The sequence below is a fragment of the Anomaloglossus baeobatrachus genome, chromosome 4 (assembly GCF_048569485.1).
Source record: "Anomaloglossus baeobatrachus isolate aAnoBae1 chromosome 4, aAnoBae1.hap1, whole genome shotgun sequence".
Taxonomy (NCBI): Eukaryota; Metazoa; Chordata; class Amphibia; order Anura; family Aromobatidae; genus Anomaloglossus; species Anomaloglossus baeobatrachus.
The window spans coordinates 676,986,456-677,005,100 of NC_134356.1; the positions used below are offsets into that span (position 1 = coordinate 676,986,456).

The 18,645-nt window shown below is 51.3% G+C and overlaps 1 protein-coding gene and 2 non-coding genes across 4 annotated transcripts; 2 read left to right on the plus strand and 1 right to left on the minus strand.

Annotated features, from left to right (window-relative positions):
- Positions 1 to 3,468: 3,468 nt before the first annotated feature.
- TRNAS-GCU (transfer RNA serine (anticodon GCU)) lies at positions 3,469 to 3,550 on the minus strand. Its single transcript has one exon. It is a non-coding gene; the product is annotated as a tRNA-Ser (tRNA).
- Positions 3,551 to 3,959: 409 nt separating this feature from the next.
- AURKB (aurora kinase B) lies at positions 3,960 to 14,974 on the plus strand. Of its 2 annotated transcripts, none has more exons than XM_075343200.1 (9): positions 3,960 to 4,081; positions 4,976 to 5,012; positions 5,106 to 5,175; positions 5,286 to 5,340; positions 8,450 to 8,647; positions 8,774 to 8,912; positions 13,798 to 13,946; positions 14,030 to 14,204; positions 14,275 to 14,974. In XM_075343200.1, the coding sequence occupies exons 1-9, from the start codon at positions 4,020 to 4,022 to the stop codon at positions 14,449 to 14,451; spliced, it is 1,062 nt and encodes a 353-aa protein (XP_075199315.1). In that variant the 5' UTR covers positions 3,960 to 4,019; the 3' UTR covers positions 14,452 to 14,974. The 2 variants fall into 2 exon arrangements, with proteins under 2 accessions (XP_075199315.1, XP_075199316.1); XM_075343201.1 differs by lacking the exon at positions 3,960 to 4,081 and adding an exon at positions 4,637 to 4,719.
- LOC142304872 (U8 small nucleolar RNA) lies at positions 3,964 to 4,098 on the plus strand. The gene has a single exon (XR_012753516.1). It is a non-coding gene; the product is annotated as a U8 small nucleolar RNA (small nucleolar RNA).
- Positions 14,975 to 18,645: the final 3,671 nt, after the last annotated feature.

Here is an 18,645-nt window from a genome sequence, read left to right on the forward strand (position 1 = left end):
CCCTACAGTCAAGCATGGTGGTGGCAGCATCATGCTGTGGGGCTGTTTCTCAGCCAAGGGGCCTGGCCATCTGGTCCGCATCCATGGGAAGATGGATAGCACGGCCTACCTGGAGATTTTGGCCAAGAACCTCCGCTCCTCCATCAAGGATCTTAAGATGGGTCGTCATTTCATCTTCCAACAAGACAACGACCCAAAGCACACAGCCAAGAAAACCAAGGCCTGGTTCAAGAGGGAAAAAATCAAGGTGTTGCAGTGGCCTAGTCAGTCTCCTGACCTTAACCCAATTGAAAACTTGTGGAAGGAGCTCAAGATTAAAGTCCACATGAGACACCCAAAGAACCTAGATAACTTGGAGAAGATCTGCATGGAGGAGTGGCCCAAGATAACTCCAGAGACCTGTGCCGGCCTGATCAGGTCTTATAAAAGACGATTATTAGCTGTAATTGCAAACAAGGGTTATTCCACAAAATATTAAACCTAGGGCTTGAATAATAATTGACCCACACTTTTATGTTGAAAATTTATTAAAATTTAACTGAGCAACATAACTTGTTGGTTTGTAAGATTTATGCATCTGTTAATAAATCCTGCTCTTGTTTGAAGTTTGCAGGCTCTAACTTATCTGCATCTTATCAAACCTGCTAAATCTGCAGGGGGTTGAATACTACTTGTAGGCATTGTATATGGCAGACTCGGTTCTTTTGCTGTTTCTGTAACTTTATAGTAAGCTTGGAGCTGTTCCTGTATCCTTGTAGTGTGCTTGGTTCTGTTGCTGTATGTATGTAGTAAACCTGGTTGTGTTGATGTCGCTATGTAGTAAGCTTGGTTTTGTTCCTGTATCTATGTAGTAAGCCTGGTTCTATTGCTGTATATATAATAAGCTTGGTTCTGTTGCTTTAGCTACGTAGTAAGACTGGTTCTGTCCCATATCTATGTACCTTCTACATTTATTTTTAAAGCCTTTTGCCTCTGCTGTTATAATGCAGAGGCCAGAGACAAGCAGTGTAGAGATGGGTTGCCACAACTTAAGGGTCTCTGCCTTGTGATTGCCCCCCCTGACACAGCTCAGTGGACAATTACTGTGATCTGAGCAGAGCCATCATGTCATTGCTGTGATCTGAGCAGAGTCATCATGCCATTACTTTGATCTGAGCCATCATGTCAGTACTGTGATCTGAGCAGAGCCATCATGTCATTGCTGTGGTCTGAGCAGAGCCATCATGTCATTGCTGTGATCTGAGCAGAGCCATCATGCCATTACTTGATCTGAGCTGAGCCATCATGTCAGTACTGTGATCTGAACATAGCCATCATGTCAGTACTGTGATCTGAGCAGAACTATCATGTCAGTACTGTGATCTGAGCAGAACTATCATGTCAGTACTGTGATCTGAGCAGAGCCATCATGTCAGTACTGTGATCTGAGCAGAGCCATCATGTCAGTATTGTGATCTGAGCAGAGCCATCATGTCATTACTGTGATCTGAGCAGAGCCATCATGTCAGTACTGTGATCTGAGCAGAGCCATCATGTCAGTACTGTGATCTGAGCAGAGGTATCATGTCAGTATTGTGATCTGAGCAGAGGTATCATGTCATTACTGTGATCTGAGCAGAGGTATCATGTCATTACTGTGATCTGAGCAGAGCCATCATGTCAGTACTGTGATCTGAGCAGAGGTATCATGTCATTACTGTGATCTGAGCAGAGGTATCATGTCATTACTGTGATCTGAGCAGAGCCATCATGTCATTACTGTGATCTGAGCAGAGCCATCATGTTATTGCATTGCTCAGAATACAGTAATTGTCAGTGAGCGCTCACCAGGTCCAGGCAACCGAGCTGCATCAACTTCATACAGAGGTGAGTAAGCCATCATGTCATTGCTGTGATCTGAGCAGAGCCATCATGCCATTACTTGATCTGAGCTGAGCCATCATGTCAGTACTGTGATCTGAGCAGAGCCATCATGTCATTGCTGTGATCTGAGCAGAGCCATCATGCCATTACTTGATCTGAGCTGAGCCATCATGTCAGTACTGCGATCTGAGCAGAGCCATCATGTCATTACTGTGATCTGAGCAGAGCCATCATGCCATTACTTGATCTGAGCAGAGCCATCATGTCATTACTGTGATCTGAGCAGAGCCATCATGTCAGTACTGTGATCTGAGCAGAGCCATCATGTTATTGCATTGCTCAGAACACAGTAATTGTCAGCGAGCGCTCACCAGGTCCAGGCAACCGAGCTGCTTCAACTTCATACAGAGGTGAGTAACATGTCGGTGTGCGCTTGCCGGAAATAACTGTGATCTGAGCACTAGTGATGAGCGAGCACTACCATGCTCAGGTACTCGGTATTCAAAACGAGCAGTCAGTCACGCTGAACTCATGTGTCCAGTATAATGGAAGTCAAAGGGGGACTTCAGCCTGTTTACGGGAGATCTTCTCATTGATGAGTTGAGCCTGTCCGAGCACGGCAGTGCCCGCTCATCATTACAGAGCTCTGCTCAGATGACAACAGTTACAGAGGGAAATCATAGCTCAGAGCACAGCGCTGGGCTACATTAAGATGGCACCTGATTACTCCCCCCCCCCCCCAGCCGTGAACTGGACAAGTCTGGGGGGCAGAGATCAGGTCACAGTATATGAAAACGGGTCAGCGCCGTCAGCAGTCTCCTATGCTCTAGGGCGGCCATGTTTGCAAAAAAACATGATAGCCGGCAGCGCCTCAGGTAAAAAGATATAAAAAAAAACACAAACAGACGCACACATTACATTATTTAATTTATGAATAAACTTTTTCCGAAATTTACCAAAAAAAAGCAATGATTAAAAAAAAATAAGTAAATAAAATAAATAAATTAAATAAAAAAATAAACTATAATAATAATAATTAAATAATAACAAGGGATATGCGGTCCCTGTCCCTTTAATGATAACAATAATAATAATAATAATAATAATAACAATAAATAAAATAAATTATTAAATAAATAAAAAAAAGAAACTATAATAATAATAATAATAATGATTATAAATAAATAATAATAATAATAATATAACAAGGGATATGCGGTCCCTGTCCCTTTAATGATAACAATAATAATAACAATAAATAAAATAAATTATTAAATAAATAAAAAGAAATAAACTATAAAAAAAATAAAAAAATATAATAATAATAATAATAATAATAATAATAATAATAATATAACAAGGGATATGTGGTCCCTGTCCCTTTAATGATAACAATAATAATAACAATAAATAAAATAAGTTATTAAATAAAAAAAAGAAATAAACAATAACAATAATAATAATAATATAACAAGGGATATGCTGTCCCTGTCTCTTTAATGATAACAATAAATAAAATAATTTATTAAATAAATAAAAAAAAGAAATAAACTATAATAAAAATAATAACAACAACAATAATATAACAGGAAACAATAATAATACCGACGAGGATGGGATTCGAACCCACGCGTGCAGAGCACAATGGATTAGCAGTCCATCGCCTTAACCACTCGGCCACCTCGTCTCCTTATATGGTGTGACGCTCCTCCATCCTTGGTGGCGGCATTTCCAGGGGGAGCCGAGGCTACGACAAGATGGCGGCCTAACGCAGCAGAAATAAACAGGCCTGACGCCATTTTCCTTTTTATCAAGGACCATGTTGTGATGGCGTCTTTATTTAAATGAGTATTTAGTTGGCCAATCACTTGAGCTCGGTATGCTAATGAGCACGCAGTGCATGCTGGGAGATCGCACATCACCGACTGATAACCTTATGATTACTAATACGCAGCTTTTTGTGATTAATACACCAAGCGTCGGTGTAACGATTGCGCCTAATTAGCATAGTATACATATTAATGAGCCCGCGCCGCCGCTCGCCCTCAGGTGCTCCGGGTGAGGCCGCGGGGTGGGCGCCGCTCGGCCCGTTACTCCTTATCGTCAGTGAGGTTAATCCTTACCTGTTCCTCCTCCGGGAGAAACAGACATGATGAATGGAGGAGGCTGAGTGTGTGATTACTCCGAGCTCCCGCACCGCCCTGACTGACAACTCAGGGTGCGTGATATTCTGAGACGATCCTCTGACGATTATTTTGTGTTAAAAGAAAAGCTGTTAAAGTTGCAAAATTTTGAACCACTAGTGGTATCTACTATCTACGTGTTGTGCGTATTAACTTTAATAATAAAGTTATATAACCTTTGAACACGCAATGCATGCTGGGAGCTGTAGTTTATCATATCTCCACACAGTATATCGTTGTGACTGTGCTGCGGCACTGCGTCACCGTCACGTCGTGTTTACTTTCCATACACTCACTCCCCCTCCCCCCGACTAATAACCTCCATTTCATTCAGTAACAAAATGGCGGTCGGCACCTCCTCACGCCCTCCTCCCCTCATCCCTATAACAACAGTAGCGTCACAAAACCCATCGACCAATCAGGGAAGAGAATACGTTAACCAATCATTACTCACCTTCCTTCCGACAAAACAGGCAAGGCTAATCAGAATTCTCGACGGCACGGCCAATGGGTAGACGAGCGTTGGCTTTTAAATTGACGTCTACCAATCCGCGTGAATCTTTCTTCCGCCCAATCAGAGGAGGGAGGGTTGGTCAGGTGACCGGTTGTGGCGGTTTTGGGTTTGAATTGAGCGAGGGAGAGTTCAGTCTGCGAGAGGAGCAGAGCCGAGCAGGTAACCGGCGAGCGCGGCTCCTCCGGGGGCTTAGGGGAGAATATGGCGCCTGCGCGGGATGGGAGGCCTGGATTGTGCGGTATTCCCCTCTAGTGCCCCGTTTATACTTTCCCTTTGTGGCAGTGGTCTTCATCTGCTGTAAAACTACATGTCCCAGCATGCCCTGACCTCCCGCGGGCTGTTCTGTGGCGCTATGGCTGGCTGGGCATGCTGGGATTTGTGGTTATTCTCTCTGACCGTTTTTTCTCGTTGACAGGATGTCGTATAAGGAGAACCTGATCCCTTTCTCCAAGGTGAGTGTGGGGGTGCGGAGCCCCCTATATCTGCCCCTGCCCCCCCAATCGTTCCTTCGTTCCTATTAACCCCTTGTTTTCCTCTCTCCGCAGTTTGTCACCCCGACCAGTGCGTCTGGGCCTCTGCGTGTGCTGCGGAAGGACCCCGGCTCCTGTGTGCCAGGTGAGGTCTGCTCACAGCTGAGGTTCCGTTACACTGTGTCCGCTCTACAACAGTGTAATGAGGCTGCAGCGGTGTCTCCGGGGTTAGTAACGGCTGTTTCTCCTGTGCAGTGACGGCCGGACGTGTGGCAGCATCTGACAGTCACGGGGAGAAGACAATGGCCTGGTAAGTGGCGGACGGTGCTCCTTGTTTCTCACCGCTGCACTGATAGCGGGGGGCGTGGGACCCCTCTCCTGGCACATTGCTGTACCTGCACTGATAGCGGGGGGCGTGGGACCCCTCTCCTGGCACATTGCTGTACCTGCACTGATAGCGGGGGGGTGCGGGACCCCTCTCCTGGCACATTGCTGTACCTGCATTGATAGCGGGGGGCGTGGGACCCCTCTCCTGGCACATTGCTGTACCTGCACTGATAGCGGGGGGCGTGGGACCCCTCTCCTGGCACATTGCTGTACCTGCATTGATAGCGGGGGGGTGCGGGACCCCTCTCCTGGCACATTGCTGTACCTGCATTGATAGCGGGGGGCGTGGAACCCCTCTCCTGGCACATTGCTGTACCTGCATTGATAGCAGGGGGTGTGGGACCCCTCTCCTGGCACATTGCTGTACCTGCATTGATAGCGGGGGGCGTGGGACCCCTCTCCTGGCACATTGCTGTACCTGCATTGATAGCGGGGGGCGTGGGACCCCTCTCCTGGCACATTGCTGTACCTGCATTGATAGCAGGGGGTGTGGGTCCCCTCTCCTGGCACATTGCTGTACCTGCATTGATAGTGGGGGGCGTGGGACCCCTCTCCTGGCACATTGCTGTACCTGCACTGATAGCGGAGGGCGCGGGACCCCTCTCCTGGCACATTGCTGTACCTGCATTGATAGCGGGGGGCGTGGGACCCCTCTCCTGGCACATTGCTGTACCTGCATTGATAGCGGGGGGCGTGGGACCCCTCTCCTGGCACATTGCTGTACCTGCATTGATAGCGGGGGGCGTGGGACCCCTCTCCTGGCACATTGCTGTACCTGCATTGATAGCGGGGGGTGTGGGACCCCTCTCCTGGCACATTGCTGTACCTGCACTGATAGCGGGGGGCGCGGGACCCCTCTCCTGGCACATTGCTGTACCTGCATTGATAGCGGGGGGCGTGGGACCCCTCTCCTGGCACATTGCTGTACCTGCATTGATAGCGGGGGGCGTGGGACCCCTCTCCTGGCACATTGCTGTACCTGCATTGATAGCGGGGGGCGTGGGACCCCTCTCCTGGCACATTGCTGTACCTGCACTGATAGCGGGGGGCGTGGGACCCCTCTCCTGGCACATTGCTGTACCTGCACTGATAGCGTGGGACCCCTCTCCTGGCACATTGCTGTACCTGCATTGATAGCGGGGGGGGCATGGGACCCCTCTCCTGGCACATTGCTGTACCTGCATTGATAGCGGGGGGGGCATGGGACCCCTCTCCTGGCACATTGCTGTACCTGCATTGATAGCGGGGGGGGCATGGGACCCCTCTCCTGGCACATTGCTGTACCTGCACTGATAGCGGGGGGGCGTGGGACCCCTCCTGGCACATTGCTGTACCTGCACTGATAGTGGGGGGCGTGGGACCCCTCCTGGCACATTGCTGTACCTGCACTGATAGCGGGGGGGCGTGGGACCCCTCTCCTGGCACATTGCTGTACCTGCACTGATAGCGGGGGGGCGTGGGACCCCTCTCCTGGCACATTGCTGTACCTGCACTGATAGCGGGGGGCGTGGGACCCCTCTCCTGGCACATTGCTGTACCTGCACTGATAGCGGGGGGCGTGGGACCCCTCTCCTGGCACATTGCTGTACCTGCATTGATAGCGGGGGGGGCATGGGACCCCTCTCCTGGCACATTGCTGTACCTGCATTGATAGCGGGGGGGGCATGGGACCCCTCTCCTGGCACATTGCTGTACCTGCACTGATAGCGGGGGGGCGTGGGACCCCTCTCCTGGCACATTGCTGTACCTGCACTGATAGCGGAGGGTGCGGGACCCCTCTCCTGGCACATTGCTGTACCTGCACTGATAGCGTGGGACCCCTCTCCTGGCACATTGCTGTACCTGCATTGATAGCGGGGGGGGCATGGGACCCCTCTCCTGGCACATTGCTGTACCTGCATTGATAGCGGGGGGGGCATGGGACCCCTCTCCTGGCACATTGCTGTACCTGCACTGATAGCGGGGGGGCGTGGGACCCCTCTCCTGGCACATTGCTGTACCTGCACTGATAGCGGGGGGCGTGGGTCCCCTCTCCTGGCACATTGCTGTACCTGCACTGATAGCGGGGGGTGTGGGACCCCTCTCCTGGCACATTGCTGTACCTGCACTGATAGTGGGGGAGGGGGGGTGTGGGATCCCTCTCCTTGCACACTGCTGTACCTGCACTGATAGGGGGGGAGGGGGGGTGTGGGATCCCTCTCCTTGCACACTGCTGTACCTGCACTGATAGGGGGGGGGGGGGGTGTGGGATCCCTCTCCTTGCACACTGCTGTACCTGCACTGATAGGGGGGGGGGGGGTGTGTGGGATCCCTCTCCTGGCACATTGCTGTACCTGCACTGACATAGTGGGGATTTTCTCCTGTGCATAGGCAATAAGCAGTTATCGGAGTGTCCCGCTAACCCTTTATTGGCACAGCGGAAAGGGTGACATCATGGGTACAAGCTGCGTTACACAGCCGACACCAGGGCTTGATCTGAGTGCGACAGCTTCACCTCAGATGTCATTGTCAGTAGTGACCGTGGCATCTAAGTTGGGAAAGGAGAAGGGGGGAAGGTTTTTTTTGCCTATTGCCCTCCTTCTCCCCAACGTGTGATTGCGATGCTCCTGTTACCATGGCAACCAGTTATTACATATGTAAATAATGGGGGGCATCGGTGTCTGCCCAGTGAGTTGCAATCCGTTGAGTATCATTACCCAGCAGGCACTGGCACTGTCGGAGCCCGGCGCACAGTGTCAGTGCACTCTCGTTCCTCTCTCGTCTGCTGGTGACAGGAGAGGGTTTACGGAATAAAAAGGGGCAAGCGAATTGTTTTCAAAAACATCCCATAGGCGCAGAAATTAGGAACGCCCGGATGACAGCAGAGGCTGGGGCTAGCTCCATATGCCAGCAGCGTAATACAGCCGGCGTCTGCCCTGAGAGGAGCGCTGTGCCATGGCCTGGTCCATGATCTGTCAATCAAATAACTGCGACGACCGGCCCAGTTCTGGTCGCGCCTCTTCTGAGATTTCTTGCGGTTCTTGTCCTTCCAGCCCCAAGAAGAAATTCACCATCGAGGACTTTGACATCGGGCGTCCTCTGGGCAAAGGCAAATTCGGCAACGTGTACCTGGCCCGAGACAAGCAGAGCAAGTTCATCGTGGCCCTGAAAGTCCTGTTCAAGTCCCAGCTGGAGAAGGAAGGCGTGGAGCACCAGCTGCGGAGAGAGATCGAGATCCAGTCCCACCTCCGGTACGTGGCCCCTCTCCATCATACGGGGGGGCGGGGGTCTGCAGGGAGGGGTGGAACAGTCTTACTCAAAGTTTGGGGCATGAGTCTCCGCCACGTCTGACTTCTCTCGGCTGGTTTCTTCCGCAGACACCCCAACATCCTGCACATGTACAACTACTTCCATGATAAGAAGCGCATCTACCTGATGCTGGAATTCGCCCCCCGGGGGGAGCTGTACAAGGAGCTGCAGAAATACGGCCGCTTCAACGAGCAAAGGAGCGCCACGGTGAGTTACCCGCCATATCCAAAACCTCACCGCTCCGCTCCGCACCAGCACAGGGTTGCCCAATTCCGAAGAAAGGGCTTCGATGTTGGGTAGGGGGGTCCATCACCTGATTGCTCCCACAGCAGCTGGACGAGAAGTGAACCACCTAGTCTAGTGGCCATTCTTGGGTACTGCAGCTCAGATCCGTTACTTCAATAGGAGCCGAGCTGCAGTACTGAAATCTGCCACTACACAATGAGTGGTGGAGGGGGCTGTGGAGGACACTGGGGGGGGTCGTGGGGGCTCTCCTGTGGAGGACACTGGGCAGGGGGGGGGGCGGTGGGGGCTCTCGTCTGCTGGTCCGGCTGCCTTTAGAAAGACAGCATGGCTCAGGGCTCATCCCAACTGAACGCCGGCCTCCTTTACCGTGGACGGAACACTACTCAGACAACACAGGGTGAGGGAACCACAATATTAAGACTTCATTGGATCCCCAAACAACGGCACATAACCAGCAAAACACACAAATGTAACCAGGAACAGGGTCTCCCCCTTCCGCTGCTCAGCAGGGATTACAATGTCCGTGCCTCAGAACTTCCAGGGCTACTTACTCCAATCTAGCAGCACCCCGCTTTCAGCGGGCACCCACCGAGAATGGAATAACGCCAGATTTAGGAAGCTGGCTGAGGTCTGCAAAGTCTGTAGTCAGGTGACTGGATTGTCCCAAGCTGGATTCCTTCCTTAGGCTGTGTGCACACGTTGCGTTTTTTACCGCGGAAACGCTGCGTTTAGAACCGCAGCGTTTCAGTGGCAAATTGCATGCGTTCAGCTTTCCCAGCAAAGTGTATGAGAAAGCCGAAAAATCAGTGCACACGCTGCGTTTCTAAACGCAGCGTTTTGGATGCCAAAAATCGGTGCGGAAAGAAAAGCAGCATGTCACTTCTTTTGTGCGGTGTGGCTGCGTTCTCTCCCCCATTTAATCAATGATGTGAGGTCAGAACGCAGCTACACCGCAGTGAGCTGCTTTTTTGTTGCGGTCCGCGGCCTTTGTCGGCATGCCAGAACGCACGCATTTACCTGGAAGTGAGGTCAAGAGGTTTCCTGTTGACCTCACTTCCTGGCAAAGTCCTGGGAAGCCCCCGGTGTCGTCAAAGTGCCCGCCCCGACCCCCCTCCTGAAAATCCAACATGGCCGCGCGCACAGTAGCGCACCGGCCGCTCTGCGCCTATGATTTCTGTCGCATGTGCCTTGAGACATGTGACAGAAAAATGCCCCCCAGGCCCTGCCAGGTCTCCCCCTATTCCCCCGGTATTCCCCCTTACGTGTCCGGTCGCAGCGCTGATCCCCCGCGGCCCCCTCCTCCTTCACAGCAGACGCCGGTCACATGTGCAGAGCAGCTGACAGCCAGCACTGTGTTCAGAGAGCTGTGCTGGCTGCTCGGCACTCTGCAGCTGTGACCCGGGGAGAGTGGGTGCAGATTTTTGGCACCCACTCTCCTCAAATGGAGGGTCTGCCCTCCTAGAAAATGGGGGATACGTTCCCTGAACGTGCCCCCATATTCTAGAAGGTCCAGAGGCGACGTGGGACGTCCAAATGGATTTCTGTGGACCCATTTTTTTTCAAATTTTTTTTATTATTGGAGAACAAGGGAATGATTTGGGGAGTGTTTTTTCTAATAAAACATTTTTTTGTCATTTTATTTTGCTTTTGTTTACTGTCAATTAGTTATGTCTGGTATCGGATAGACGCCGTGACATCACTAATTGCTGGGCTTGATGCCAGGTGACATTACACATCTGGTATCAACCCCATTTATTACCCCGTTTGCCAACGCACCAGGGCGCGGGATGAGTTGGGGCGAATTCCAGGATTGGCGCATCTAATGGATGCGCCACTTCTGGGGCGGCTGCGGCCTGCTATTTTTAGGCTGGGAAGAGTCCAATAACCATGGCTCTTCCCACCCTGAGAATACCAGACCCCAGCTGTCAGCTTCACCTTGGCTGGTGATCTAATTTGGGGGGACCCCACGTTGTTTTTATTTTTTTTTAACACTTTATTTATAAATAAAAAAAAAACGCCTGGGGAGCCCTCCAAATTGATCACCAGACAAGATGAAGCTGCCAGCTGTGGTTTGCAGGCTACAGCTGTCTGCTTTACCCTGACTGGCTATCAAAAATAGGGGGGACCCCACGCCATTTTTTTCATTTTTTTTTTTTTTTTTTTTTTTTTTTTTTTTATAAATACTAAGCTAGGCACCCTTTAGTGCCACATGAAAGGTACTAAAGGTGCCAGCTTAGAATATGCAGGCGGGGGTGGGACGTTATATATATTTGAGATCCCTTCATCCATTGACTCTTTTTACGCTGTGTGCCCACAATCAGGTTTTGCAGTGGTTTGGGCGCTGAGTGTTTTCCCTGCGTCCATTACGCTGCGTTGTGCAGTAGAAGCACAGTGGAAGGATTTTGGGAGATCCCATGCCCACTGTGCTTCTTTTCTCCACAGCATAAACTGACCGGTAGCGTGGCTTCCCGAGCCTCAGCATGTCAATTTATGCTGCGGAGACGAGAGTGTTCTCTGCAGGTAGCATAGAGCTCCACAGCAGCCTGAACCCAAATCGTGGGCATGGGCAGCTGCAGGAAGGCTGGCACTGTGTACTAGACGCCGTGTCGCTGGATCATGGCCACATAGCCTTAGGCCTGTTTCACACGTCAGTGATTCTGGGACGTTTGTGCTTTTTTTTTTTTTTTTTTTTTTTTTTTTAAACGTACCAGAATCGCTGACATACGCAGACACATTATAATGAATGGGTCTGCTCACACGTCAGTGATTTGTCACTGCACGTGTCTCCATGCAGCGTGTGCGTGATTGCTGCACGGAGACATGTCCATTTTTTTCTGGCATCACTAATGTTCCACGGACCACGCAGTGGTGTGATCCGTGAAACACGTGCCAGAAAAAAACGTGCATTTAAAATAAAAACCATTTTAACTCACCCGGCGTCCAGCGATGTCCTCTGCAGCCCGTCCTCCCTGCTGCTTCTGAGCCGGCTCATTATTGTCGCGCATATTCATGATGTGCGACACAGCCGACCCGGAAGCAGCTGCTGCGGGGGTCAGCGCCGGCCGGATGCTGCACCGTGGGAGCGATCAGCACCATGGGGAGCGGGAGCAGGTGAGATGATTACTGAGTGCAATCACGGGCCACGGAGAACGGAGCCCGGATTGCACTTAGACAACCCACGTGTGCCGTGATTCACGGCACACGGAGGGACATGTGCGTGTTTTACAAGCCAGTGAAAAACGTCACTGTTTTTCACTGACGTGTGAAACGGGCCTAAAAGTGAGAATATTGTTGCTACAGCAACATTTTGGGGGGAAGTAGCTGTGGATTCAAAATGCTTAATATACTCCTGAATAAAATCCTTGAGGGGTGCAGATTCCAAAATGGGGTCAATTGTGGGGGTTTTCTGACGTATAGGTACCCAAGGGGCTTGGTGCGCGAAGTTTATTTCAACTTTTCCAAAATTCAAATGGTGCTCCTTCCATTCCAAGCCCTCCCATTTATCCAAACAGAATGTGGAGAAGGAAATGACATCACAGGGTTTTTTTTCCCAAAGGTCTGCGTTCAACCAACTTTATTAACACTGACAAGTCTTAAAAAACGCACCTAAAAAAACGCATGAAAAACGCATGAAAACTGCATGAAAAACGCATGCGTTTTCGATGCGTTTTTCTCAAAAAAGCATGGTTTACAATTCTCCCCTTTGCCAGAGGGTGCGGTGTTTTTTTTTCCGCGCTGAAAAAAAGGCAACGTGTGCACATAGCCTTAGGTAGTCTCTGATATCTCAGCCGAATCCTTGCATTCGATGCTGAAGTCCATGTAGTGTTATAATCCAGGTTCAGCTATGGCTTGCCAATCAGATCCGCAGGTCCTAGATTTGTATCATGTAGCAAGAGTCTACCCGGGCAATGAACAGACCTCCTTCTTATACCCCTGAGCTCTCCATTCAGACCATTGGGGTCTTCACGATTGGTGGCTAAGACTGGGCTCTTATTGGCTAGAATTCAAGCCAAATACAAAATATCCCTAGTAGTAATGATCTCTGGCAGAGACGAGGGAGAGACAGCGAAGTTACATCACATATAGTAATACACATAGTAATACAATGGGAGGTGCACATAATTGATTGGTCTGGGTGTCTGACCTTCACTGGACAAGGCAATTACATGAGTCAACAAGAACTTTAAGGCTATGTGCCCACGCTGCGGAAAATGCGCGGATTTTGCAACGGATTTTTCGCGGAAAAGCCACGGATTTCCCGAAAATCTGCAGCTCAGGCACTTCCCAGCCATTTCTATGGCATTTTGGAAATGCTGTGCCCACGCTGCGGATTTTTCCGCAGCGGATTTTGATCCGGAAAAATCTGCAACATGTCAATTATTGTTGCGGATTTTCATCCGGATTTTGGCTTTAAAATTGGGAAAAAGAAAAAAATCCGCGGCAAATCCGCACCTTTGAAAAGGTGCTTGCGGTAAAGCTGCGGATTTTGATGCAGAAAAATCCGCAGCTACATTCTCCCGTGGACACAGCCTAACACTAGACTCCTAAGAGTCTTGTAGAAACAATGAGGGGCTTATCGCCTGTTCATAAACAGGCGATCAGGTCTGGCTGAATTTTAAGAAACTTAACCCATGCTAGGCACTGACAGATTCCATGTAGTCACAGGGGCAGGCCCCACTAATTTGAAATTGATTTTAAAGGGGTTGTATCCCATTTTAATTACGATGGAAAACCAGAAGGGGGTTGTCCTGGAAATGGACAACCCCTTTAAGTCCTAAAAAACCCCTTAATATCGCTCCATTGTATATCATTAAGGTCAGCATGGCTCTCCTCATGTTCTCTGCAGTTTATCGAGGAGCTGGCAGACGCCCTCCATTACTGCCACGAGAGGAAGGTTATTCACCGGGACATCAAGCCTGAGAACCTGCTCATGGGATTCAAGGGGGAGCTGAAGATCGCAGACTTCGGGTGGTCTGTCCACGCCCCCTCACTCAAGTATGTTATCTGATGGGCACTGGTGATGGGTGGGCCGCTCATTGGGGGACCAGTAGTAATGGCATGTATTCTGTGGTCACCAGGCGTCGGACAATGTGCGGGACTCTGGACTACCTGCCCCCGGAAATGATCGAGGGGAGGACCCACGATGAGAAGGTGGACCTGTGGTGCGCGGGAGTGCTGTGTTACGAGTTCCTCGTGGGTGTGCCCCCTTTTGAGAGCCCCTCTCACTCGGAGACCCATCGCAGGATAGTGAAGGTATGTGGAGCTGTCCTCTTGTCCTGTGCTCACGAAGGAAGGTGGAGGTCACAATTCTCTTGTTTTTTAGGTCGACCTCCAGTTTCCATCCTTCCTGTCTGATGGATCCAAGGATCTCATCAGTAAACTCCTGCGGTACGTTCCTGCGCAGCGCCTCTCGCTCAAGGGCATCATGGAGCACCCGTGGGTGAAGGCCAACTCCCGGCGTATTCTGCCTCCCGCCTACAACTCCGGTCAGACGAAGTAACGCACCCCTCCTCCGAGCATCCGGTGAGCGAGACCCAACTGTTACACTCCGGCCTCCTATGTCTTGCTACATCCACCGGAGGCATACCACACCGCCGTTCTGTTCCACTGATTGGCTTCAGCGCTCATGTGGCAAAATGTGTGTGGACTTCAGCACTTACGCAGTTGTCGGAGTAGAGGACATTACCATGTATTCTGGGTTTGTGACTTATTGGGGCGCTTCCTCACCCTTTTTCCTCTCCAGCTCCTATGTGTCGGGTGCCGTCCTCCATCTTTGTTTTCCGGTGCTGGACAGCGAGCACCCGTCCGGACGGTCTGTGGGTGTGAGGGCTTGCTGAGTGTTGTAGTGCTGCCGGAGTGTGGTGTAAATATGATGTAATATATAAAGGTCTGGTTCTTATTGGGGGTCTATTTATACAGTCTGTGTTATATACCGGGGGGTTCTTAGTGTCCATTCTCTGCATCATTTTATATTGTTTTGTCTTTTTTTTTTTTCCCTGTAAATAAAGTTGTATTTTTTAAAACTATTGTATTTTATTAGTGAAGAACCCAAGTTCCCCCCCCCCCCCCCCCCCCAACTAAAATCCAGTGTCCTGTTGTGATTGCACACGGGCAATCTGCGAAAAGGTGGGATTCCTTGCGCTTAACTACTCTTTACAGCTGCTGTAAAGTGATCTGTACAGGTAGGATAATAGGAGACAAAAGATGAGACCAGGCAGCAGTAGATGCACCAAGCAGCATCTCCGATCTCAGCAGCCGGGGGTCTCCCAATTGTTATAGAAGGGGGGGTCTTAACAAACCTAATAGTACATGGCTATAGATCTTTAAAAGGGTATTCTCAAGTTTAGACGTGAGCCCCTACCCATGGGTGAACTACGCCCTCTTCCGTCCTCCCACAAGAATGAATGGAGCAGCAGTGCACACATCTGAGATTGGTGGGGGTCTTGACAGTCGTGAAGTTATCCCTCATCACGTGGGTGGGGAATAAGTTCCGAACCTAAAAGGGGTATTAAGTGTCGGGTTAGAGAGCGTTCCGGCTTCATTAGGGATTAGTGTCTGCTGATGGTGCCGGCTGTGGTCATACAGCCGGCACCGGTAGAGGTGGCTGCACCCTGAACGTTATGATCCTACATGATGCTCTGGTCCTGGTGTCCAGCGTGTGACCTCTGCTGGTGGCTGAGCGCTTTAATGTCTTCTACCGGTCGAGGCTCCACATACTCCTATGTGACCTACAACATCTTCAGATTGGCTAGCGCTCATCTAATGTGTACAGGGTTCTATAGTGAACGGTGTTGCTTGACCTTCAACAAGCGGAGGAGTCGGTGACACGTCAGTGTGACGCCATCAATCATTGCTGAGGCGGGGGACTGGTCGGGCTTGTGATCTCTCTTGGTTTTGGATAGGCTACACGTTCGTTCATCTCTCCTTGTTTACAACCCTAACCATCCGTGACGTCATCATGTTTTCCCCTCACCAAAGACACATCCTCCAAAGCTTCTCTCATGCTGCACCATTCTATACGGTAGATCTCCTCCTTTCCATCCTAACGTATGTTCTTTAGTGGCCTATTCCCATATCTTGCCCTCAGACTCTTGGACTTTTTTTTTTTTTTTTAACCAAATTTTTCGTGGAGAACTAGACAGACGAGGAAGAAGGGGCTGCAAAGTCGAATACTCTATTTGGCACCCAACTTGTTAAAGGGAACCTGTCAGCAGAAATTTCCCCTAAAACCTAACAGATTCCCCCTCTGCAGCTCCTGGGCTGCATTCTAGAAAGGTCCCTGTTATTATTGTGCCCCCTTTCTGACCAAAAAAAATGAGTTTATAAAGAGGTACCTTTTTGGCTTCGGATTCTATAAATGTGACACGGGGGCGGGCAGCCTGATGGCCGTTATTCTGCCCCCTGGTCCTGTATGCCGCCCCCATCGCTGATTTCCATACTTTTGGATGCCGCCCACTGCTCCAGCCATCCCCGCGCATGCCCAGTGCCAGTCTCACGGGACTGAGCAGTGTGACCGCTGGTGACGTGTGCGCAGACAAGTGATTATGGGCGGGACTGTGACTGTTAGCAAGTACCCGCCCATAATCTCGTGAGCGCACAAACCTCTCCAGCGGTCACACTGTGCTCAGGGTAGATGCTAGACTGTATGGGCTGCTTCCAGGGATGACGTCCCTTTGTCACGTGATAGGGGAGTGTTCAAAATACTATCACGTGACAAAGGGACGTCATCCCTGGAAGCAGCCCATACAGTCTATCATCTACACTGAGCACAGTGTGACCGCTGGAGAGGTTTGCGCGCTCACGAGATTATGGGCGGGTACTTGCTGATAACAGTCACAGTCCCGCCCATAATCACTTGTCTGCGCACACGTCACCAGCGGTCACACTGCTCAATCCCGTGAGACTGGCACTGGGCATGTGCGGGGATGGCTGGAGCAGTGGGCGGCGTCCAAAAGTATGGAAATCAGCGATGGGGGCGGCATACAGGACCAGGGGGCAGAATAACGGACGCCAGGCTGCCCGCCCCCGTGTCACATTTATAGAATCCGAAGCCAAAAAGGTACCTCTTTATAAACTCATTTTCTTTGTCGCTCCATTGGGAGACCCAGACAATTGGGTGTATAGCTACTGCCTCCGGAGGCCACACAAAGCACTACACTCAAAAGTGTAAACCCCTCCCCTCTGCTATACACCCTCCCGTGCATCACGGGCTCCTCAGTTTTTATGCTTTGTGCGAAGGAGGCACACATGCACGCATAGCTCCACAACTTAGTCAGCAGCAGCTGCTGACTATTTCGGATGGAAGAAAAGTGGGCCCATATAGGGCTCCCAGCATGCTCCCTTCTCACCCCACTCTGGTCGGCGGTGCTGTTAAGGTTGAGGTACCCATTGCGGGTACATAGGCAGGAGCCCACATGCTGTTTCCCTTCCCCATCCCTGCAGGGCTCTGGGTGAAGTGGGATCCATAATCGGTCTCCAGACACTGGGACCGTGCTCCCTCCGCAGCCCCTGGGGAATCTGCTGGACAGGAGCTGGATATCGTCAGGGACATGGCCCTGCTACTGTGAGGTACTCTGTGTCCCCTCGGGGACGGCGCATGGAGCGCTTGTGTCATACACGCTGCAGCACTACTGGGCGTGTTAGTGCGCCGGGACTACCGCGCTGACCGCGCTTGTTGCCGGCCGCGCTTATAACTCTAGTCCCCGGCTTCTGCGGCCTAGTACCGCATATTCCAGGTCCTCTGTGTCCCCGTTGGGACGGCGCATAAAGCACCTTGGGCCCAGACGCTGCAGCGACTGTGGCGTGCGTATGGGTCCGGGACTACCGCGCCGACCGTGCACTGCCGGCCGCGATTTTAACTTTAGTCCCCGGCTTTTGCGGCCTAGTATGGGATTCTCCCGCCCCCAGACCTGCCAGTCAGGGAAAAGGGCGGGACGGTCGGTATGACGCCGACAGTGAGGGCTGTAGTACATTGAGCTGTTCTCCGCCCCCCTCACTACCCACGCTGGGGCACCAGATTCCCGCACTTTTTTGTGACTACGCCCACGCCTCCCTCCTCCTCAGAGAACGCCGTCAGCCATGTTTTTCAGCAACTTCTGGCTGCAGCTGAGGGAGACCCGGGGCAGAGAATCTGGTGGCTACAAGCCACATCCGCAGCCCCTGCCGGACAGGAGACGGAGTATCGTCAGGGACATGGCCCTGCATCTACAGGTACTCTGTGTCCCCGTTGGGACGGTGCATGAAGCACCTTGGCCTCAGACGCAGCTGCGACTGCGGTGTGCATTTTTTGTCCGGGACTACCGCGCTGAACGTGCCTGTTTGCCGGCCGCGGTTTTTACTTTAGTTCCCGGCTTTTGCGGCCTAGTGTGTTAAACTCCCGCCCCTGAGCCTGCCAGTCAGGGAGAAGGGCGGGATGGTCGGTATGTTGCCGACAGTGAGGGCTGGAGCACACCTCGCTGTCCTCCGCCCCCCCTCACTGATCACTATAGACCACCGGATTCCCGCAGACAGAGCCCTGCATCATAACGTACGCTGTGTCCCCTGAGGGACAGTGCATGCAGCATCTGTGTTACAAATGCCGCAGCGGTTGCTGACTGGTTTGTGAGACTGGGACTACCGCGCCGACCGCGCCATGTCTGCCGGCCGCGTTTTTAAATTTAGTTCCTGGCTCTTACGGCCTAGTGCCATATACTCC